At 39.5% G+C, this 19,712-nt stretch overlaps 1 protein-coding gene across 1 annotated transcript; it reads right to left on the reverse strand.

The window, feature by feature from the left end:
• Positions 1-1,210: 1,210 nt before the first annotated feature.
• Positions 1,211-19,488, reverse strand: LOC119478290 (semaphorin-7A-like). The gene is made up of 14 exons (XM_037752929.1): positions 19,357-19,488; positions 15,680-15,813; positions 15,511-15,579; positions 15,315-15,413; positions 14,905-15,013; positions 13,923-14,027; positions 13,658-13,800; positions 13,289-13,467; positions 12,467-12,569; positions 10,986-11,175; positions 9,853-9,968; positions 9,472-9,617; positions 4,887-4,966; positions 1,211-2,664 (listed from the first exon to the last, which is right to left on the reverse strand). The coding sequence occupies exons 1-14, from the start codon at positions 19,481-19,483 to the stop codon at positions 2,309-2,311; spliced, it is 1,956 nt and encodes a 651-aa protein (XP_037608857.1). The 5' UTR covers positions 19,484-19,488; the 3' UTR covers positions 1,211-2,308.
• Positions 19,489-19,712: the final 224 nt, after the last annotated feature.

Raw genomic sequence — 19,712 nt, forward strand, 5'->3', positions numbered from 1 at the left:
GTTTATGGTCTCAATCGCTAGTTTAAAGTCTTCTTCAATACAGCATGATCTTCATTTAGTAAATTATGCTCCCATTTAGAGTCAAATAGACCATAAAGCAGGGTATGCTTTAGGGCGTGGCTACCTTGTGATTGACAGGTCGCTACCACGGCGTTGTCCTGTCTCGGTGTTGTCTGTGTTTTCGTTGTAGAACTTTAACCCTTTCACAGTGTGTTTTCAGTTCATGAAAGTTAATTATAACCTTTTTGGTCATCTAAAAATGTCTTATTCAGAGTTTGGTTGTACTTAGCTCCATCCTTTCGTGTCACTTCTGGATGCAAATAACCAGAATGACGACGGCAAAAAAACTATATGGCGACGGCCAAAATGCCGAACTCAAGGCTTCAAAACGGCAGTCCTCAAACCAATGGGTGACTACGTCCACTTCTTATATACAGTCTACAGGAAAAGATGTAACATGTTGAAGATGTGTGTGGTTTGGGTGGACTGACCCTTTAAAGATAACAATCACATCAAGTTTCACTCGCTCTTATCAAATATATACAGTATATTTGTACAAAAAATAAAGTGCAACAACTGCCTGACAGAGAAGTCTTGACAAACATGAAAATGTCCAAAGCCCGTTAAGCAAGTCTGAGGTAGTACGCAAGATAGGAAATTGCAGCTAGGACAGAAAGTCCCCTCCATTCAGACAGAATTTCACATTAAAGGAAATGGATGTATAATATAGTCTTTCAAAAGTGCAATAAGATAATATAAGATATTCCTTTATTACCGCAATGGGGAAATTTGCCTGACCTTGATATTTGATACAGTGAAATGCACCATGATACTATCTTACTTGCATGAATGTGGTTTCAACATATTTCAGGTAACCCAACCAACGCAGGTTTCCTGCATGTGACACCTTTGCCCCAGTTCATGTGGTATTATTATATTCCTGCTAAGCAGATGCGGAATAATCGAAACCCCAAAGGGTTGTTTAACAGCTTTTAACACATTTTTAACCAGTTTCCCAGCTAGAACTTTACATGTATTTCTTAATCCAAAGATGGTAGCGGAAGGGACATAACGTCTCGCTTGATTTGTATGACACAGTAATGATAATTTAAAGTTAAATCAACAGATACATGTATTAATATTATTTTGTACAGTCTATAAATAATACACTTCTGGTGTCTAAAACAAGCAAGAAGGTTATCTTTTTATCTTTTTTTAAATTTTTTATGTACCATCTTTGGCTCTGTGACTGTATGCAAATGTAGGCACCGCTACGCAGTTATATGTAGTTTTGCATTGATATTGTTGTTAGAACGGAATCAAGAAGTTTATTTTAAATTATACTAATATAATATTAATTATCATCATTATTGGTTAAAAGTGCACGCTGCTGTTTGTGTGCAGCTGAAGACGAGCACCTACAGTGAAATTTCAAAGGATTCAGAAATGCTAGATGAGGAACATTTTAACCTTTACATACCTCACTTTCTTTTAAAAATATGCATTTGAAGGCTCAGGATAATTATGTACAAGCAACATTTTAGCTATTTTAATTGCCATAATTAAGCAGATTGTTGCGAGCTTGAGACATCTGTTTTGTTTTCATTAACAATGTCTACTGCACTTGATGATTGGAATGATGATGATGCCAATAGTGCAGTGAAATTATTTTGTTAGTTAAAGGTGCTAAATACGGGATCGAGACCGTTTCTATTGCTTCTCAACGGCTCTCAACATGCTGACGGCCAGCTGGCGGCTTGCAGCTAACGGTGCTAACAGCATTTACAATGGCGAAACTGCTGACAGAGATAGCCGTGTTAACCTGGGGAGAACCGGACGCTTTTGTGACGATGCTGTCGGCTGGGACGGTGTTATCAGCTGTAACTGCCGTATGAGAGCAGTGCAGAGCGGCGGCTGTGAGCTAGCCAGTGGGTCACACTCGCATGCACGAACATGCACTAAAAGCACACGTAGCCGGCCCGGATATGTCAACAAAGTGCAGAGAAGCTCTGATTACAACACACACAGAGGGAGAGTGACTTCATCTCTGCTCAGGTAGACATTACTCCACTATATCTTTACACAGCTAATGGTTGTTTGCTGCTGTATTAATGTATAATCTGAATATCAAATTTAACACCTTTAGATTAAAGGAAATTATTACGATTAGGATTTGTGTAACAAAATAAAATAAAGGATTTTCAATTTAGTTATACTGTTAGCTCTATCAATAGCTACAGTAGGACTACAGACACTTGAAGTTGGAAGTGTCATTTATCGCCATTGTATTCATGTTATTTACTCTGGATTAACAGGACAAACTCTTGATCAGGACAGCCACTAGACAAAGCCAGACCAGTGGGCTTGATGAACGCCCCGCCGCCCTGCTCTCAAGCTGTAGTTGGTACTGTGCCAGGACTCTGCTGTAGCCCATCTCCTCCGACATGCACGTGTAAATTCCCTCCTGCTCGGGACCCATGCTGTCGATCAGAAGAAGGCACTGCTGCTCCCTCGAGCTGCAGGATGTGTTGCTTTCAAGGTGAAGCCAGGTATACTGGGCGTGATGGGACGACACCGGGCACTGGAGGAAATACTTAGACTCAGGGCGAAGTGCGATGCTGCTGCCGGCCTCGTCTGCATGTTTAGCAGTGGAAGATCTAAACGCTGAGAAAAGAACACAAGGTCTGTTAAGCTTTAAGACGGATGTTTATTTAACCTTTATTTAACCAGGCAGGTCTCTTATTTGAATTAGAGCATGGCAAGCCTCTTGGCAAAGTGCCTGGACAGTATCTACATATCTATTGGCAGAGTAAAACAGCAAAGGTAGGATGGGCATTTGTAATATAGACAGGCTTGGATTATGGTAAAGGAAGTTGGATAAGTGTAATATAAATATTAAAAGTACTCATAGAAGTTGTTCTTCTACGTTGTCTTTTCCACATGACCTGAAATGTGAGGTGTAAATAAGCGACAATCTCAGGGGCTGGGAAATGAAGCCAACGCGGAAGTACGAAAAAAAATGAACATCCCAATTAATATCACAGTTAATGTGAATTACAGATACATCTTGATAGCCAAGCTAGCTAGTTAGATAGCACTAGCATTAACTGCTAACTTAGCATTGGTTGTGCTTACGGTAACTGCCCCTGCCAGACTTTGCTCTTCCCCAGCTCGACCCTCTCATCCAAATATGGTCACTTCTGGTTCCAAAAAGCAAAGATGCCAAACTTGAGGCTTCAAAACGGTAGTCCACAAACCAATGGGTGACGTCATAGTGATTACGCCCACTTTTATATATAGTCTATGGGTGCAAACAAATAGACCTTTTGGATAATGAAGAAGTTTGTCTTGTGTGGGTGGTTGCAGGATCGAAAAAGGTAGTAGGACAATAGGGAACTGTATCATCAGCATAGAGGAACATAGAAGGATTCTCTGATGTTATTTAAGTAAATAAGTAAAAGATGGTACCTAAAATTGAGCTTCGTGGTACACCCTTAATGACCAGGAGTGGGCATGATAAGAAAGTTGGAAAATAGGGGAAGAAAGAACTCGGATAATAAAGTACGTTTTTAGTATATCTGAAAAACGAGTAAAAGCTCTTGTTAAGAAAAATAAAACTGTAGCACAACATTTTACCATAGACCAGACATCAGTGGCAACATTCACTGTGGCTTTGACATGACAAGGCCAAGATACCGCACAGGAAGTCTCGGAGGTGGTCAAGTCGGTTGTTTGCAAGTTCTCCATATCATGTGAAGCGTATGGTAAGATAAGATGGGTTCAAATAAGCCTAAATTCCTCACTTAAGTAACGAGCAAAGACAGGCAATATTTCAAATGCCTAATTAAAAAGATGTGATGCAGTGGTTGTAAGGTCAAGGGCTGCTACTTTTTACTTTATCAACTTAATTCCTGGGATATAGAGACAAGCTGCAGAGAGAAATTACAGCCTGTAATAGGACTGGTAGGGACAATCTGGGTAGTTGAACTTGAATTAGTAAAGTTGTGTTCAAAGAGCTTAGCTATTCACTTGGAGATAAAAGTGCACATGTTGTGTGAGGATAATTGTTTTTATTACAGCGTCCAAAATTCAAATATAATATTTGGTAGACAAACCTTATGATATCATGAGAACACACATACACCACTCCCAAACCTGGCAGTGGTACTGCCTTACTGCACCCACGGGGCTATTCGGGCAGGAAAATATACAAAGCTCTGTCTACTTTGAGTAATTATTTCCAACATGTCTTGCACGTTTATTTGATTAATGCCGTTTTAAACCTTAAAGCTGGGTATACACTGTACGTTTTTAGCCCATTTCTGGCCCGAACTTTGAGCCGCACGACTCATTTTAGAGTCGGACTGAATTTCAGCTTCGTCGGGCAGAACCCATGATGAAGTGGGGCATGCTCAAGGGCACTTGCTTGCAGTAATTGCTACAGTTGTAGGCTAATAGGCAAATAAATGGTTGCTTCAGAGTCATGACTTTTCCTTCAGTTCTTCAAATCTACATTTTTATATGCAATTTTACGGTAAGAAGGGTTTTTGAATCGTTCCTTTGAATCTCCAGTGTTAGGCAGACACATGAATGAATGTATCATACGTCCAGCTAAGCTGCAGTTTAGCTGTGGTTCAGCTGTTGTGACACTGGAGTCGCATGAAACTAGCACAAAAACAGTGGTTTATCTGTGTGTTATCTGGGTTCTCATTTACGACCAGTCGAGAACAGAGCAACTTCTTGTTTTGTGGAAAGTATGTCAGACTTCCCAGCTGTTTCTGTGAATTGCTATATTAGGTATTCACAGAGACAACCTAGAAATCTGACGTACTTTACATTGGTCTATAACTTTCCATTGGTCTTAAACTATCTGTTTTGTTTCATACCTTTTCCAGGGATCTGATGAACCTTTGAATGAGACACACAGATGGTATGGTTCCCTTGGGTCAAGTCCTGCAGTGTGCCTCTGTGAAAGGAAAAGGTATGAGTTAGAAAAATATGCCAATAATAGCAAATAAAAACTCACCATCCATATGCACAAACACACCACACACAACAAAACTACCTGCCAGCTCATGCAAGTACATCTGACATTTAAATTGACGTTAATGGAGATTACTCGATGCTTTACACAAGGTGAACAACTGTCACAATGTACTCTTAAAATGGATTGAAGCCACTAACACCATTTGAACCCACATCACCTTACAAAGACTTTATTGGCAACAACATCGCAATAACCATTTTGTGAGCAGAGCAGAACACAAGCACCTATAAGAGGAAGTTTTGAATGACAAAGTTCAAGTAATGTATTTTAGATGCGCTTTCAGACTCTAATTCCTCTATGCTACAGGTCACTCAACAGCTGCCAGTGTTCTCGCCTCCCAAGTTTCTCTGTTTCACTTCAAAGTTAATTGGAGAAATAACTTCAAGTTAGGGCTGTTTATCGCAAATTAATCACACATTGTTTTCTGTCCTGTTCAAAATGTAAGGGAAATTTTTCAAGTATTTAATACTCTTATCATCATGGGAGTGAACAAATATGCTGCTTTATGCAAATGTATGTATATATATATTATTGGAAATCAATTAACAACACATAACAATGCCAAACAGGCAACAACAGCCGTCAGCGTGTCAGTGTGCTGACTTGTGCTGTCTATGACTTGCCCCAAACTGCATGTGATTATCATAAAGCGGGCATGTCTGTAAAGGGGAGACTCGTGGGTACCCATAGAACCCATTTTCATTCACATATCTTGAGGTCAGAGGTCAAGGGACCCCATTGAAAATGGCCATGACAGTTTTTCCTCGCCAAAATTTAGCATACATTTGGAGCGTTATTTAACCTCCTTTGTGACGAGTTAGTATGGTTGGTACCAATGGATTCCTAATGTTTTATAGTTTCATATGATACCAGTATCTCCACTCTAGCTTTAAAACTGAGCCAGCTACAACCTAAAAATCGCAAGTTGCTTTAATGCGTTTAAGAAATAAGTGGCGTTAATACTCATTTGTGTTAACGCGTTAACTTTGACAGCTATAATATGTGTATAAACATGTAACACAAGAATTATTCCATTATCCCTTAACTTTGTGACTGTGCCTGGTTATTTTATTTAACAAAAGGCAATTCAAATGAAAGTGAAATGATTCAGTATGATGTCATCTGCATACAGTACTGTTCACACTAATACATTGTAAGATAGATTCCCATGTTAAGTTTGGAGTTTTTAGGGGGGTTTCACTGGATTCCACATAGATCCACACAGTCAATCAAGAAACAACTACCGTTCTTCACTTTCATCACCTCCTGGTAAGTATAGTGTGAAAGGGGGGTCATTGCATTGCACCTCTATAGATGCACTGCTAGTCAGACTATTACTCAGAGCAAGAATAGACCACCCTGTCTCCAGTTATCATTGTTAGTCAACCTTTCCCCAGGTGAGCAAACACTCACGCCCATATCACGCCTTCCTCATAGAGCCAAAGAGCACATTCTGACCACATTTTGACCGCATTTTTACGCAATGCGCTATATGAAAAAGGGGTCTCAGTAACCACAGTCATCAACCTACCAGAGGAAGTGTGCAAGCAGATGTGCTCCTCTGCGCTGTATGTAGAGTGGGCTGTTTCAGAGGTGGAAATAAGTGTGTGTGTGTGTGGGGGGGTGTGAAGGGGGTGTGAAGGTGGTGGTGTTGTTTCTGTATCTAGGAGGTGTAGGGACCGGTAGTGTCAAAATGTACACACCACCGACACCACCACCTACTGAGAAATTTAATTATAGCCTTATTTCATTAAAAACGTTCTTCCTGGTTACAGAGAATGCAGTCAGTGAGGTTTAGAGGTATTTCAAGTTAACTTAGGACCGAGGTCGAATATTTGTGCAAGCTGGACTGAAGCTGTACGTAAAGAGAGAATGTAATAATAACACCAGTACACATCATCCGTGCAGTTCTTCATCATTTGCAAAGTGCTTTACACACAGAGCTGCCACTTGAGAATACTCTTAGAGGCTGTTCAGATGCCGCGTTTTTTGGCCCAGAGCTTTACCAACTGTCCCCCAGACTATTTTACTTGCTTCAACCTTTCCGTCCAAGAACGTCACAAGATCCGGTACATACAAAGTCGATGCAAAGACGCGAGTAGATGCCAATTTGAGTTGAAAATGAAAAATTCGCTGTGTCACGAAAGCCTGTCAGCGTTGATATTCTCCTGACGTCACTGAGAATCAGAAATGGAGGACAAACTTATTCTCGCCATCTGTGGGCACCCGGAGCTCTACGACTCAACGTCAGTACCGTACAGAGACAGAACGAAAAAGGAGAGGGCTTGGGGAAAAGTGAGCAAAGCCATAGGACTATGTGATAAGTTCTTAAAATATATATTTGTTACTTGGTTCCAGCTATCGGTTGTACTTTACTACAAACCATGTTAGCACTAATGCTAGCATTAGCTGCCTATGTGGTATCTATTCCGGAAGGAGTACACTCATTGGCTGTAAAAGGCGAATATTTGGGAGTTGCGAAATACTCCAAAAAACAGTCCAGCGGCCGCATTCGTGTGAGTAATGCGAGTCGAAAATCCGCTTTGTATTTGGTCTAAAATCACCTTTACATTAACATTATGATAGGAAAGTTGTTGTGATTTAAATAAAAGTTCATCATCATGAAAGAAATCTTTATTAGAACGAGTTTTATGGTTACACCCTTCTATCATCAGACTTGATCAGGCGTATCCGTACAGGATGCAAGATGTATTTCTATATCCTCTAGAGATTACGCTTTTTTTTTTAAACTTATATTTCCTGATAGATAAAAGTAGTTGCATTGTGAAAAAAAATCCATTACATATTTTACACATTTTATTATAGTATAATGAGAAACGTTTCTCATAACATGTCCTTTCATAATAGGATACTTTGTTATAATAAACCTTTTTTTCTAACATTGGCAGTTCTGAGCTGCTGTGAATAACAACATAACAACATGTGACAGTGAGCCTTGCATAAGTCCTGTGACTGCTATTTAGCTGCCAAAACACATGACAGCCTTACGCTTTGTGTTCTATTAAAATAAAAACATCAGGGGCTGCTGATGACATTTATAGCTGTCCAGCTAACAATGACTGTCCATTGTCTTTCACAAGAACTTAGATCACAATCCTCACTTATTACGTTCCTGTTAAACTGTAGTGTGTGGAGAGAAATCACCGCTCTGAAGTGATCGTTTGTTTTGGGGAAAATCCTGTTATAAACAGGTTTGGATGCAGAATTGAGAAAGTAGGAGTCACACTCCTTTGATGCTATAAATTAAATGATGTACCCATGAAAATGTCCATAGAAACCTATTAAATTAAACCACTCCTGCTGAATAATCCTCTACTTCACTCTACTCCTCTAAGCTCAGTATCCACTCATATCTCCTGCCAAATAATGGCATATACGTGAATAAAATAAACAAGACCAAGTATATACTGTATGTATAATTTAAAATGTCATCTTATGACGTTAATAGTAATGACAAAGGCTTGTAAAGACTGATGTCATCTTGCTTAGACCAAGGAGTGTATACACCATCTCTGTCGGTCGGTGCTGAAAGCCAAAACAGCTGACAGCTGTTGAGTTAAAAGGCGTTGCTGTGTTGTTAAAAGACGGACTGCTGGTACTACATGTTCTGTCTCCAAAATAAACATTTGCCAATACTGTAGATTGGCTGGATAAATAGCTGTCAATATCGTGTTGAAATATTTTGGTAACTTGATTTACATCATCACCAGAGTTGCTCCATATGGGAAGTGATGACTCGTGAGCGGGTGCAGTTTGTGCAATGAATCAGCTGCAGGAAGGTATCGCTCATTACACCATAAATATGATGACACAACGCCAATAACATTCAATAAAAGGCGGATGTTGAGACACTGTGTACACACTGTGGATGAACATGCGGTATCATACCTGTGTATGAATTATAGGGTGCCCTGTGGAGTTTTTGACCACTAGAGGTGCTATGGAGAATTTTTTTTTATTAACGCTGTCAATCGATTAAAAATATTTAATCGTGATTAATCGCACATTTTTTATCTGTTCAAAATGTACCTTAAAGGGGGATTGGTCAAGTATTTAATACTCTTATAAACATGGGAGTGGGCAAATATGCTCTCTTTATGTTAATGTATGTGTATATTTATTATTTGAAATCAATTAACAACACAAAACAATGACAAATATTGTCCAGAAACCCTCACAGGTACTATATTTAGCATAAAAATATGCTCAAATCATAACATGGCAAACTCAAGTCCAACAGGCAACAACAGCTGTCAGTGTGTCTTTTGTTGGTTTACAAGAAAACCCCACAGAGCACCTTTAAGCTAGAGCCACTACATGTAATCTCTGGATGTGAAATTAAAACGTATGTTTGGATATTTAGATGAAAGTGTCCAGATAAAGATAAAGTAGGGTGGTCTTACTCTGTGTCAGGGGTGCAGTGGGTGCCGTTCCAACCACAGTAAGGATCTCTGGCCAAGACACAATCCTCACATCTGTCTCCATACTGAGTGCAGTCGGCCACGTCCAGTTGGACCAGTTCACTTCTGGAGTTCACATACAGCTTCCTCTGCAATGATACACAGAACAGAGGTTTAATTGTACTGGGACTAATCTCTTTATTAAATATCCTCGGAAAAGTTTAGATTTCATCCAAAAAATCTAACTTGCAAGCACTTCTTTAAGAAGTACTACCATTGTCCTTTAACTCAATATAACCATTGTTGGTGAATCAGACTCTTCCATACTCCCACCCTCATGTCTCATGGGGGGAATAGTTGTGTGGGCAGCGCTGCGTTACTCACAGAGGTGGGGTGAAAGGTGATGCTGAGGATGTGGGCTCTGTGGTCGAAAGGTTGATACTCAGCGATGATGAAGCTCTGATTTTTATCCTGCATCGCCTTATGAACTCTTCCATTAGCTGTATAAAGACACATGAAGACAGACAGGAAGATGACTAAGTACACAACCCTGTATAAACATGCAACACCAACACAAGCCAACCCACTCCTATCTCATGTTTCATCACTTCATTATGACTCTTCCAGCAAAGCTTATCAAATGTGTAGATAAAAAAAAAAGTCTGTTGAAAGATTATTTTCTAAGAAATGTTCTTCAAACCGTGTGTAAACCTCGCCTTCAGTAACTCCTGCTACTCTAAGTGGAAAAGCAAATTGAATGTGTTTACATAAAGGCCTAACTGTGCATGGATAAAGTATTTATGAGTTGCTTGCTGTAGGTTGTTTGTCTACAGTATTTTTCCCATTAAAGACAAGCCTTGTGTCATGTGTCTTCCCCTTTGACGTGGGAAACTTCAGTTATTTCAACAGTCTTCATTCTTCTGCTAAAGAGAGCAGTTTGTTGGACCCATCTTCCTTGAAATGCTTTGTTTGAGCTCCTGTCCCAGCACAATGACACATCATATACTATATCATAAGAGGTGAAATGAATAAAAAAACATCAACCTATTTCACATGAGATATTCCACATGATGCATTTCTGTTCTTAGGAAATGACAATAAACCTCAAAACCAAAGCCGAAGGCCTGGTCCTCAAACCATCTGGAGATCAGTCAGAGTCATGAGAAAACAAGCTCAATCTAGTCTTTTTCATGTAGGTAATCAGTCTGTTCTCTCTATTACTCAGTCCTATTCAGTCTGAGCTGAACACGATTTAACAGATTAATTCTGCGAGTGTCTGCAGGCCTTTGTTTCCAACCAGATACTTGATATTAGTATTTAGAGCTTCAGCACTGGGTTCTGTCTCAGCTACATGTTAAACTGAACTTCTCTTGCTCATTTAAAATGTCAAACCATGAGTTGTTGTTTCCTCCCTGTATAGTAAACAATTTAAAGGAACCTGTGTATGAAATGAACACACATATACAGAACAGTACACTATACTTAGTATCAACTTCCTTGATGACTTTATTACTCACTTAGAGACAGGAACAGGACGGTGTGGTGGTTGTTATTCTGGGAACCATCAACATAGATGTGGGTGTAGCTGTGATGATTAAAGAGAAGTGGGCCAGAGTTGTCCACAGGCCGGACCCAATGCTCCATCTCCGAATTCTCCTCAATCATCTTCAGGACGTCTAAAGAAATCCTTGTGCTGTCTGGAACACACTGAAGAAAAAAGGCATATGTTTCGGTTTGTGTTGTGATGGTTCAAGTACCAATTACATATGTACTCTATAATAATAATGTTGGCACAATTCTTAGTAATGTTTGAAACAATGGTTCATTGTTTTCAAACCGAGAAAGACAAAAGCAGGCTTCTCATTTCTAGCTTGCGAGAACTGTTTTTGACGGCTGTAATGACAACTAACTTCATCAGATGTAGCCAGCTAGTTAATGAAGTTATCACTAGCTGAGTTGATGGTAAAACCTGTGTCTGGCTTACTTTTGAATGTTTCCAGCTGACTTGTTTCAAAAGAAGAACCCTCTAAAAGTGTTCTTAAATATGCATTTGATAGCTACATACATCAAATGTAGCTTGACACTGAGGGATGGCGTAGCAGCGTGCATTGCTTTCTGCCAGAGTATCTTTACTGATGTTACCAGTGGGGGTGGAAAAGTGGGGAATTTCTACAAATAGTGGCTTTACAATATTAAAAAATAGATCAATAATAATACAGTTATTTTGCATTCTAATAACACCAGTGTTACTATAAAATGTGCAAAGAACCTAGTTTGAAAACACTAGTCAAATTTGAGAAAATGTCAAGTTATGTTTCGAGATGTGCTAACATGTTGATTTATCAATTAAATCATGTTTATTACTCAGAATTTGTGCTAAATTTTGGCAAGGAAAAACTGGCATGGCCATTTTCAAAGGGGTCCCTTGACCTCTGACCTCCACATATGTGAATGAAAATGGGTTCTATGGGTACCCACGAGTCTCCCCTTTACAGACATGCCCACTTTATGATAATCACATGCAGATTGGGGCAAGTCATAGTCAAATCAACACACTGACACACTGACAGCTGTTGTTGCCATGTTATGATTTGAACATATTTTTTATGCTAAATGCAGTATCTGTGAGGGTTTCTGGACAATATTTGTCATTGTTTTGTGTTAATTGATTCCCAATAATAAATATATACGTACATTTGCATAAAGCAGCATATTTGCCCACTCCCATGTTGATAAGAGTATTAAATACTTAACAAATCTCCCTTTTAAGGTACATCTTGAACAGATGCAAAATTATTTTGCAATTAACTATGGACAATCGTGATTAATCATGATTGAATATTTTTAATTGATTGCCAGCCCTACTCAGAATTAATAACATCTTCTTCTTTGTAATTATATTCAAGCCCATGGTTTGAAAGATAGCAGCCATAACAATGCCAGGAATCATTTTGTGACGGGACAAGATCCCCTCAGATCGATTTTGCATGACACATACCGTTCTAGGCCTGCGCTCTTGTTGGCCCTTGCCTTTAAAGGGGGAGGATTCGTAGATCCGTTCAATATCTCGTAACATATAGACACACACAGCACTCATACCCCTGCAGAGAGACACAGAGATTAGCTGGTATACACAGTATAGACATCTGCAGCAACAAGACACTGTTGAGAGGTCAGTAAAGATTTTAGCCATGCTGGTCAAAAACTGTGACAAACAGCTGATGAGACGGGGCTAAATTTAGATGACAGGAACTGAAGTCAGCTAGCTCGAAAAGAAGAAGCGTTAACAAAGTGTCTGCTAAAAAAAATAAGAGAACCAGTTCTGTCTGATCAACATAATATTTAAAGCACAGGGAACAACGGGTTGCCCATTTTGTCAAATGAATACTTACATTTCTCTTGTTTTGCTTCTGTGTAAACTATTTTAGAGTCATTATTCCCATCTCATGATGGTTTGTGGCTATGTGCTTTGGTTTGGATAAATTGGCAGACATAACATGTGACTGTGCTGTTTTCAGTAAAGACACAGCAAAGTCATTCTGGTTTGCGGTTGTGGCTGACTTTAATCGGATGTTGCTGGAAAGAGTTCAAAGTGTCAAAGAATTTTGCCGAAATGGGCCCAAGTCAAGTTTGGATTACATTTTTGGAAAAGCACAACGTTTGATAGGGCTAATGCTTAAGTTATGACTATACTTGAGTACTGTACTTAATGTTTGAGGTCATCTCTTTTACCCCAACGTGAATCAAATTTGGAAAGTAGCAGTATTTAAAAACTTTACAACACACTGTCTTGAATGCATGAGTGATAATGGAGTCTTACCATTCATTTCTGAAGAGTGCATAAACCCTGGTATCCTGCCACCGTTCTGCAGGCACAGTAGCCACATCCACCAGCTCAGAGAAATGTTGTTTGCTGTCAGAGTCCCCACAGAAGAGCCTGGCGGTCATATGGGATGTCCAGCTAAACTGCAGGGTGTTCTTGGGACCACCACAATCTTCCTAGAAACAATGCACAGCCCAAGGATCAATCACTCCTTCATAATGCAATGAATACATATGTAATTATTAGTATATGTAGTGGATATGGTTAAATTTTCATTGTTTAAAGCTGTTTTTATTCATAAAATCCAGCTAAAAACATTACAATCAATAAATGCAACCCTAATTAAGTTAATTATGAAGGTCTTACCATGCAAACCCTGGTCACAAAAGGGAGCCACATCTCACTGTACATGCCTGTGTCTCTGTTTTTCTCCTTATAGAAGGCATACGCTTTGTTCTGCTTGTGATCGTCTTTCTGTCTGCCGAGCACCAAACCCACATAGTGCTGCTCTAAAGACAAAAAAACAGTGCAAATATTTGTCTCTGTAGCCTTAGAACATATGAATGTTAACTAATGAAACTTATCCTCAGTCCTTACAGAAAACCAATCTCTCTCCATACAGATACTGTACCTTTATCATGTCTTGCCGGTACAACTCGGTTTCTCCCAAACTTGTGGATGCCAACGAACTCTTGAGATCCAGAGTATGTAATGTAGAGATCACTTTCCTCAGATTCTGCAAAGACGGAGCAATTTTTTAAAGGTATTATAACAGCATCGCTGTGCTTTTGGTTTGCAGCAAGCATCAGTTATCAGTTCACCTTTCATATTCCAGAAAACAGTTTCTCCTGTATGGAAAAACTGCTTACTGATATGCAAAACCCGTGTGAAAGACATAATGTGTCTGTACTTTGGTGTGACGCCAGCAGGAGAAACTGGAGTCTGGAGTGAATAGTTGGTACAAGCAACAAGCGCCAGCACAAACTCATTATAAGCAATGATAGCAAAGAAGAAAAAACTAAAATCAGTGGTGGACTCAGGCTGTCTGAGGGGCAGGGGTGGAAAAAATAAATAAATAAAAAGGGCACCAGCTGCATGTGGTGCGGCACCAACCCAGATAAACTTTTCTAGCATGCAGTGCAGCCTATATGGCACTGCATTGTGTTTTCCAATTGTAAGGCCACCCTAGAGGGCACATCACATTTTCTCTGGAAGGGCACCCTAGACTCTAGATGGAGAAAACATGATAAAGTGTCCTCTAGGGCCTAGAGGACACTTTATCATGTTTTCTCCATTTAAGGCAACCCTAGAGGGCACGTCATCACGTTTTCTATACTGGAACGGCAACCTAGAGGGCACTTTATCATGTTTTCTCCACTGGAAGGGCACCCTAGAGCGTACTTCATCACATTTTCTCCACTGGAAGGGACCCTAGAGGGCACTTCATCATGTTTTATCTACCATAGGGTCATCCAAGAGGGCACTTTTGCTGCATTTTTTTTCGAATTTGGAGGCCCCTCGAGTCCACAAAATCATGAGTGAAGCAGGTTATTAGTGCTGGCAATAACAGAGAAATCAGAGAAAAGAAAAATCCTGTGTGTGCAGAAACTCACCCACAAAGGCTGACGGTTCACCTTCTTTTATGCCAAATTCCTTTATGCGTTCCTTTATCTGTTTGATTTTATCAGAGGAAATGCACCTGGGTGACTGCTCCGATACGTCCTACAAGAAAACACAGAAGATCTCAAACTATCCTCACTTCGTATTCTTCATCTGGTAGAACAAATGTGGTGCATCTGAACAAACTTGAATAAACAGGAAGTGTTGCACTTCATCTACTTGCAACAGCATCAGTGGATTGTTTCAAATACATAGAAGAAGAAGTGGCTAGTCACAACCAGTAGTGGTAATGACCAGACAGAAAGGAGCACCACCAGTGATTATTCCCAATGTTGTTACAACAAAACAGACATTTTCCTTCCGTTTTCAGTAACATGTCCAGTACATCTCTGCAGTGTCCTACCATAGTACAGCACACTGTTGCCTTGCCATTGGTTCCACACAGAAACACCTGGTTGTCCTCTTCCATCTTGTGGACCACACTGATGTTATAGTTGCAATCCTAAATGACAAGAACAAGATTTTTTTGCGATAATTCAATCAGATCTGACCAACATATCACATGCTGTGCTGTTTGCTATTAAGTTATGTTCTTTTACCGCTTTCACACTTATTGGAGGCCCACTGACGATGCATTCTGTCCACATCACGCTTATTTCCACCGGAGTCTGCGAAAAGAAAAAATGCATCATTATCATTGCCTCCATGTCTCTGTAAATGTATGTTATCTGTTATTTGAGTGCAGACACTGCCAGAGATGATCACTACCTTCTGAGGATTTTGAAAGTTGAATGAGTTCAGGTGTTTTTGTCCAGCCACTATGACAGTGTCCGGCGCTCCTTCCAGAACAATCCCTACGGGTGCCTGGTGTCCAGGTAAAGGTAACCTTTTCATTGCAGTCTCTACAATAAAAAAACATGTTGAATGATAAACATTGGGTGTGCAATGGATAAGGTCAAATTGCCATTGTACACAACTTTGTATACACAATAACAGCTTGTGTTGTAGCAAAGATAGCGGTGTGGCTCTATGGATGGCGTCATTTAGCATTCATCCCGACAAGCTAGCATGTCATGGTTGGTACCAATGGATTCAATTAGGTTTTCTAGTTTCATATGATACCAGTACCTTCACTCTGGGTTTAAAACTGAGCACGCTACAACCTCTGAAAGACAGAATAGCGGCCGTTGGATTGTTAAGAGGTTAACCTGTTTTGTCCAATGGTGCACTGCTTTGGTCCAGACTGAAATATCTCTATTGCATGGATTACAGAGGAGGACGTCCCCTATCTTTTCCACCAGTTCCACCATGAGGTTGATATTTTTCTTCTTTTGTGAAATGTCTCAAGAACGGTTGGACGGATTTCCATGAAATTTGGTACGGATTGATTTGTCCTTAGATGACAAATCCCAATGATTTTTTGTGATCCTCTGACTTTTCCTCTAGTGCTACCAGCAGGCCAAAGTTTCCACTTATACAGTGAAATGTCTCAACATCTACCTGATGGATTGGCACAAGATTCACGATTCCAAGATGAACTTCAGTGATCTCCTGACTTTTCCTCTAGCGCCACCATGAGGTTGACATTCGTTGAATTGAGTGAAATATCTCAACAACTATTGGATTGACCATCATGAAATTTGGTGAAGATATTCATGTCCTAGGGTTAATTGATAATTTAACTTTTCATTCAACACCACCATTAGGGTTTCAATCATTATGTATAGTTTGACATCTGTCTTTCAGTTACATGACATGTATTTATCGTAAAGTTAAAACAAGTTTCTGTCGTGTTGTTCTTGTTATTGGTGCTCCAAGCCTACCGTTATTACCCTCCCGTCCTTATCAACAGATAGGACACATACACAACACTGCCTTATTGTGCAAATGGAAGCATTTTCAGAGGCACATAAGCGCAGACAACTTAGGGTAGAATGCAACGGGTGTCAGATTAATGTTTGTTAATCAGCAAAATATGCAGAGTCAGTGTGAACATGAACGTGGGAGAATGTATGTTGTCTTGCACCCAAGTGTCAATGTGAAACCCAAAATGCTTTAAAAGCAAAACAGTAACTGGACAGGTCATTTTTTACTGGAAAGTGGACAAGATCAGGCGCCAGCAGCAGCAGAGGGGGATGACCAAAACCTCGAGTTGGACAGTCATGCAGCTGCCTTCAAAGAATTTACAGGAAGTATTTACATAAATAGTTCCATCCTGTTAGATCTGACCTGTAGACTACTTGTAAATTGCAGACCTCATTCGGGTAGTTTGTAATTATATATATGTGGAAATGTGTGTGTATTTGGCATTGTATTCTATTCTTTGTTCTTTTTATGTCTGCCTTGTAAAGCACTTTGTAATTGCTAGTTTTGATAAGTGCTATAGAAGAAGAAGAAGAAGAAGGAGAAGAAGGAGAAGAAGGAGAAGAAGGAGAAGAAGAAGAAGAAGAAGAAGAAGAAGAAGAAGAAGAGGAGGAGGAGGAGGAGGAGGAGGAGGAGGAGAAGAAGGAGAAGAAGGAGAAGGAGAAGAAGAAGGAGAAGAAGAAGAAGAAGAAGAAGAAGAAGAAGAAGAAGAAGAAGAAGAAGAAGAAGGAGGAGGAGGAGGAGGAGGAGAAGGAGAAGAAGAAGAAGAAGAAGAAGAAGAAGAAGAAGAAGAAGAAGAAGGAGGAGGAGGAGGAGGAGGAGAAGGAGAAAGAGAAGAAGGCACTTTATTGATCCCCTGAGGGGAAATTCAATTTTTTCACTCTGTTATTTTTTTTTATACACACAGTACACACAGGCCTGAAATACAAATGCAAATATAAATAACCTTTATTATTATTATTATTATTATTATTATTATTATTATTATTATTATTATTATCAACCACACAAGATGTATTTGTTAATAGATTAAACCTTCATTGCATTCAACATGAGACTAATTGCATACAGTCAAGCGTTAGATATTATAATTATACAGAAAATTAGTATTCTCTACAAAATGTGTTTATTTGTCAAAACTAAGAGCCAATCAGCTCTTTGATCAGGCAACGGCCAGCCGTTTCCCATCATGCCCTAGGATGGTGGAGAGCAGCTGTAGTGCAGCTGTGATGCCTGGCTATAAAAACTGCGGCCACCTCAATCTCGTAAAGTTATCGTTGTCTTCGCATACATGACGTGAGAGCAAGTCGGTATCAAGTTGGACACAAATCTAACCGGCATGCACTGTGCGGCGATCGACGGTGACTCATCGCGAACAAGCTTAACTTGTTGTAGGAAAAGCACAGGTGTTACTAATAACATTAACGATGCCTCTGTTCTATTCAAGTGTCCCATTAAGACATGACCATGAGACAGTGAGCCAGCGTTCACAAACTGAAGCAGCTGAATGGAATTCAGCCATCATTAAAGGGCCAGTGTGTAGGATTTAGGGGGATCTATTAGCAGAAATGGAATATAATATTCATAATGATGTTTTCATTAGTGAATAATCACCTGAAAATAAGAATCGTGTTTTCGTTAGCTTAGAATGAGCCCCTCATATCTACATAAGGAGCGGGTCCTCTTCACAGAGTCCGCCAAGTTTCTACAGTCGCCCAGAACGGACAAACCAAACGCTGGCTCTAGAGAGAGCCTTTCACGTTTTACATTAGCTGAAGGTTCTCTGATGCGCTTGGAAAGGGAGGAGTGAGCGGAGAGGTATTCAGTTGGTTGCAATCTGCAACCACACCACTAGATGCCAAATCCTACACACTGGACCTTTAATTTTATTATTTACACACATGTGTTTCCTATTGCCACATGTCAAAATGTCTTCTGTTGAAAATTCCTATTGTTCATGATGACGTCACAGCTTAATTAGTTTTAATTAATTGGTTCAATCACTGAAAACCTACAAAAGTGTCAAAATGTATTTTACTCTTATTCTTCAGTGCATACTTGTGGCAGTTATGATATGTCTATACTATTCATAGTGATATTGGTGGCACTGAGCAATACGTTTACAATGACATTATTAAATTAAATTAAATATTTTGATCATATCACACATCTTATATTAATGACTTTAGTGTGTGTGTGACTATGTATAGTCAGGCAATAGATATACTTGTAGCCTATTTCTATCAATATGTCCCACAGTTTCCTATCACAATTAATATTCCTTGGGAATCCTAAATGAATGATATTCTTCATCCTGATGCTTAAACCTGCCAAAATATTGCTGCCAGAGGAGCACTTAACAATATTAAGCTGAGACGCACTGCAGCAGCTCTGTTCTGTTTGTCTAGACTAAACGCGTGACAGTCTCCTGCTTTTGTGTGTTTCAAATTAACTAAGGAAAAACCTTCACATTCTTTAACTTTAACACATTTTAAAACATTTTTACTTGTCTTTTTTTTTCTTGGATACTCGACATGTTCACATCATAGTTCATGTTAAAGTTGAAGAAAAACGTTTCCTACCTTTCTCTGTGAATGTCATCCTCGGTAAAAGCGTTGAGTTCGCCTCTGTCAAACTATTGAGGCATGAAAATGATAAATACACCGTTAGAAATAAGAGCCCCATCCTGCGTGAAATGCCTTCTGACATAGAAGTCTGTGTTGCGTCTCTAGTCTGAGCTGCTACTATCTATCTACTATATGCGTCTCTCACTGGATGTAATAAGCCAAGCCCTGCCTCTCACCAATCTTCTTATTAGTAGCCTAACATGATAATCTCATTAAGTGACACATTATTATTATCTGTTTCCTTCCGCAGTTGGATTTTAGATCATTTCAGCCTTTTTTTGAAGAGCTTTATTTTTTCAGAAGTTGAAATA

Source organism: Sebastes umbrosus, chromosome 2, assembly GCF_015220745.1.
Source record: "Sebastes umbrosus isolate fSebUmb1 chromosome 2, fSebUmb1.pri, whole genome shotgun sequence".
In the NCBI taxonomy this organism is placed as follows: Eukaryota; Metazoa; Chordata; class Actinopteri; order Perciformes; family Sebastidae; genus Sebastes; species Sebastes umbrosus.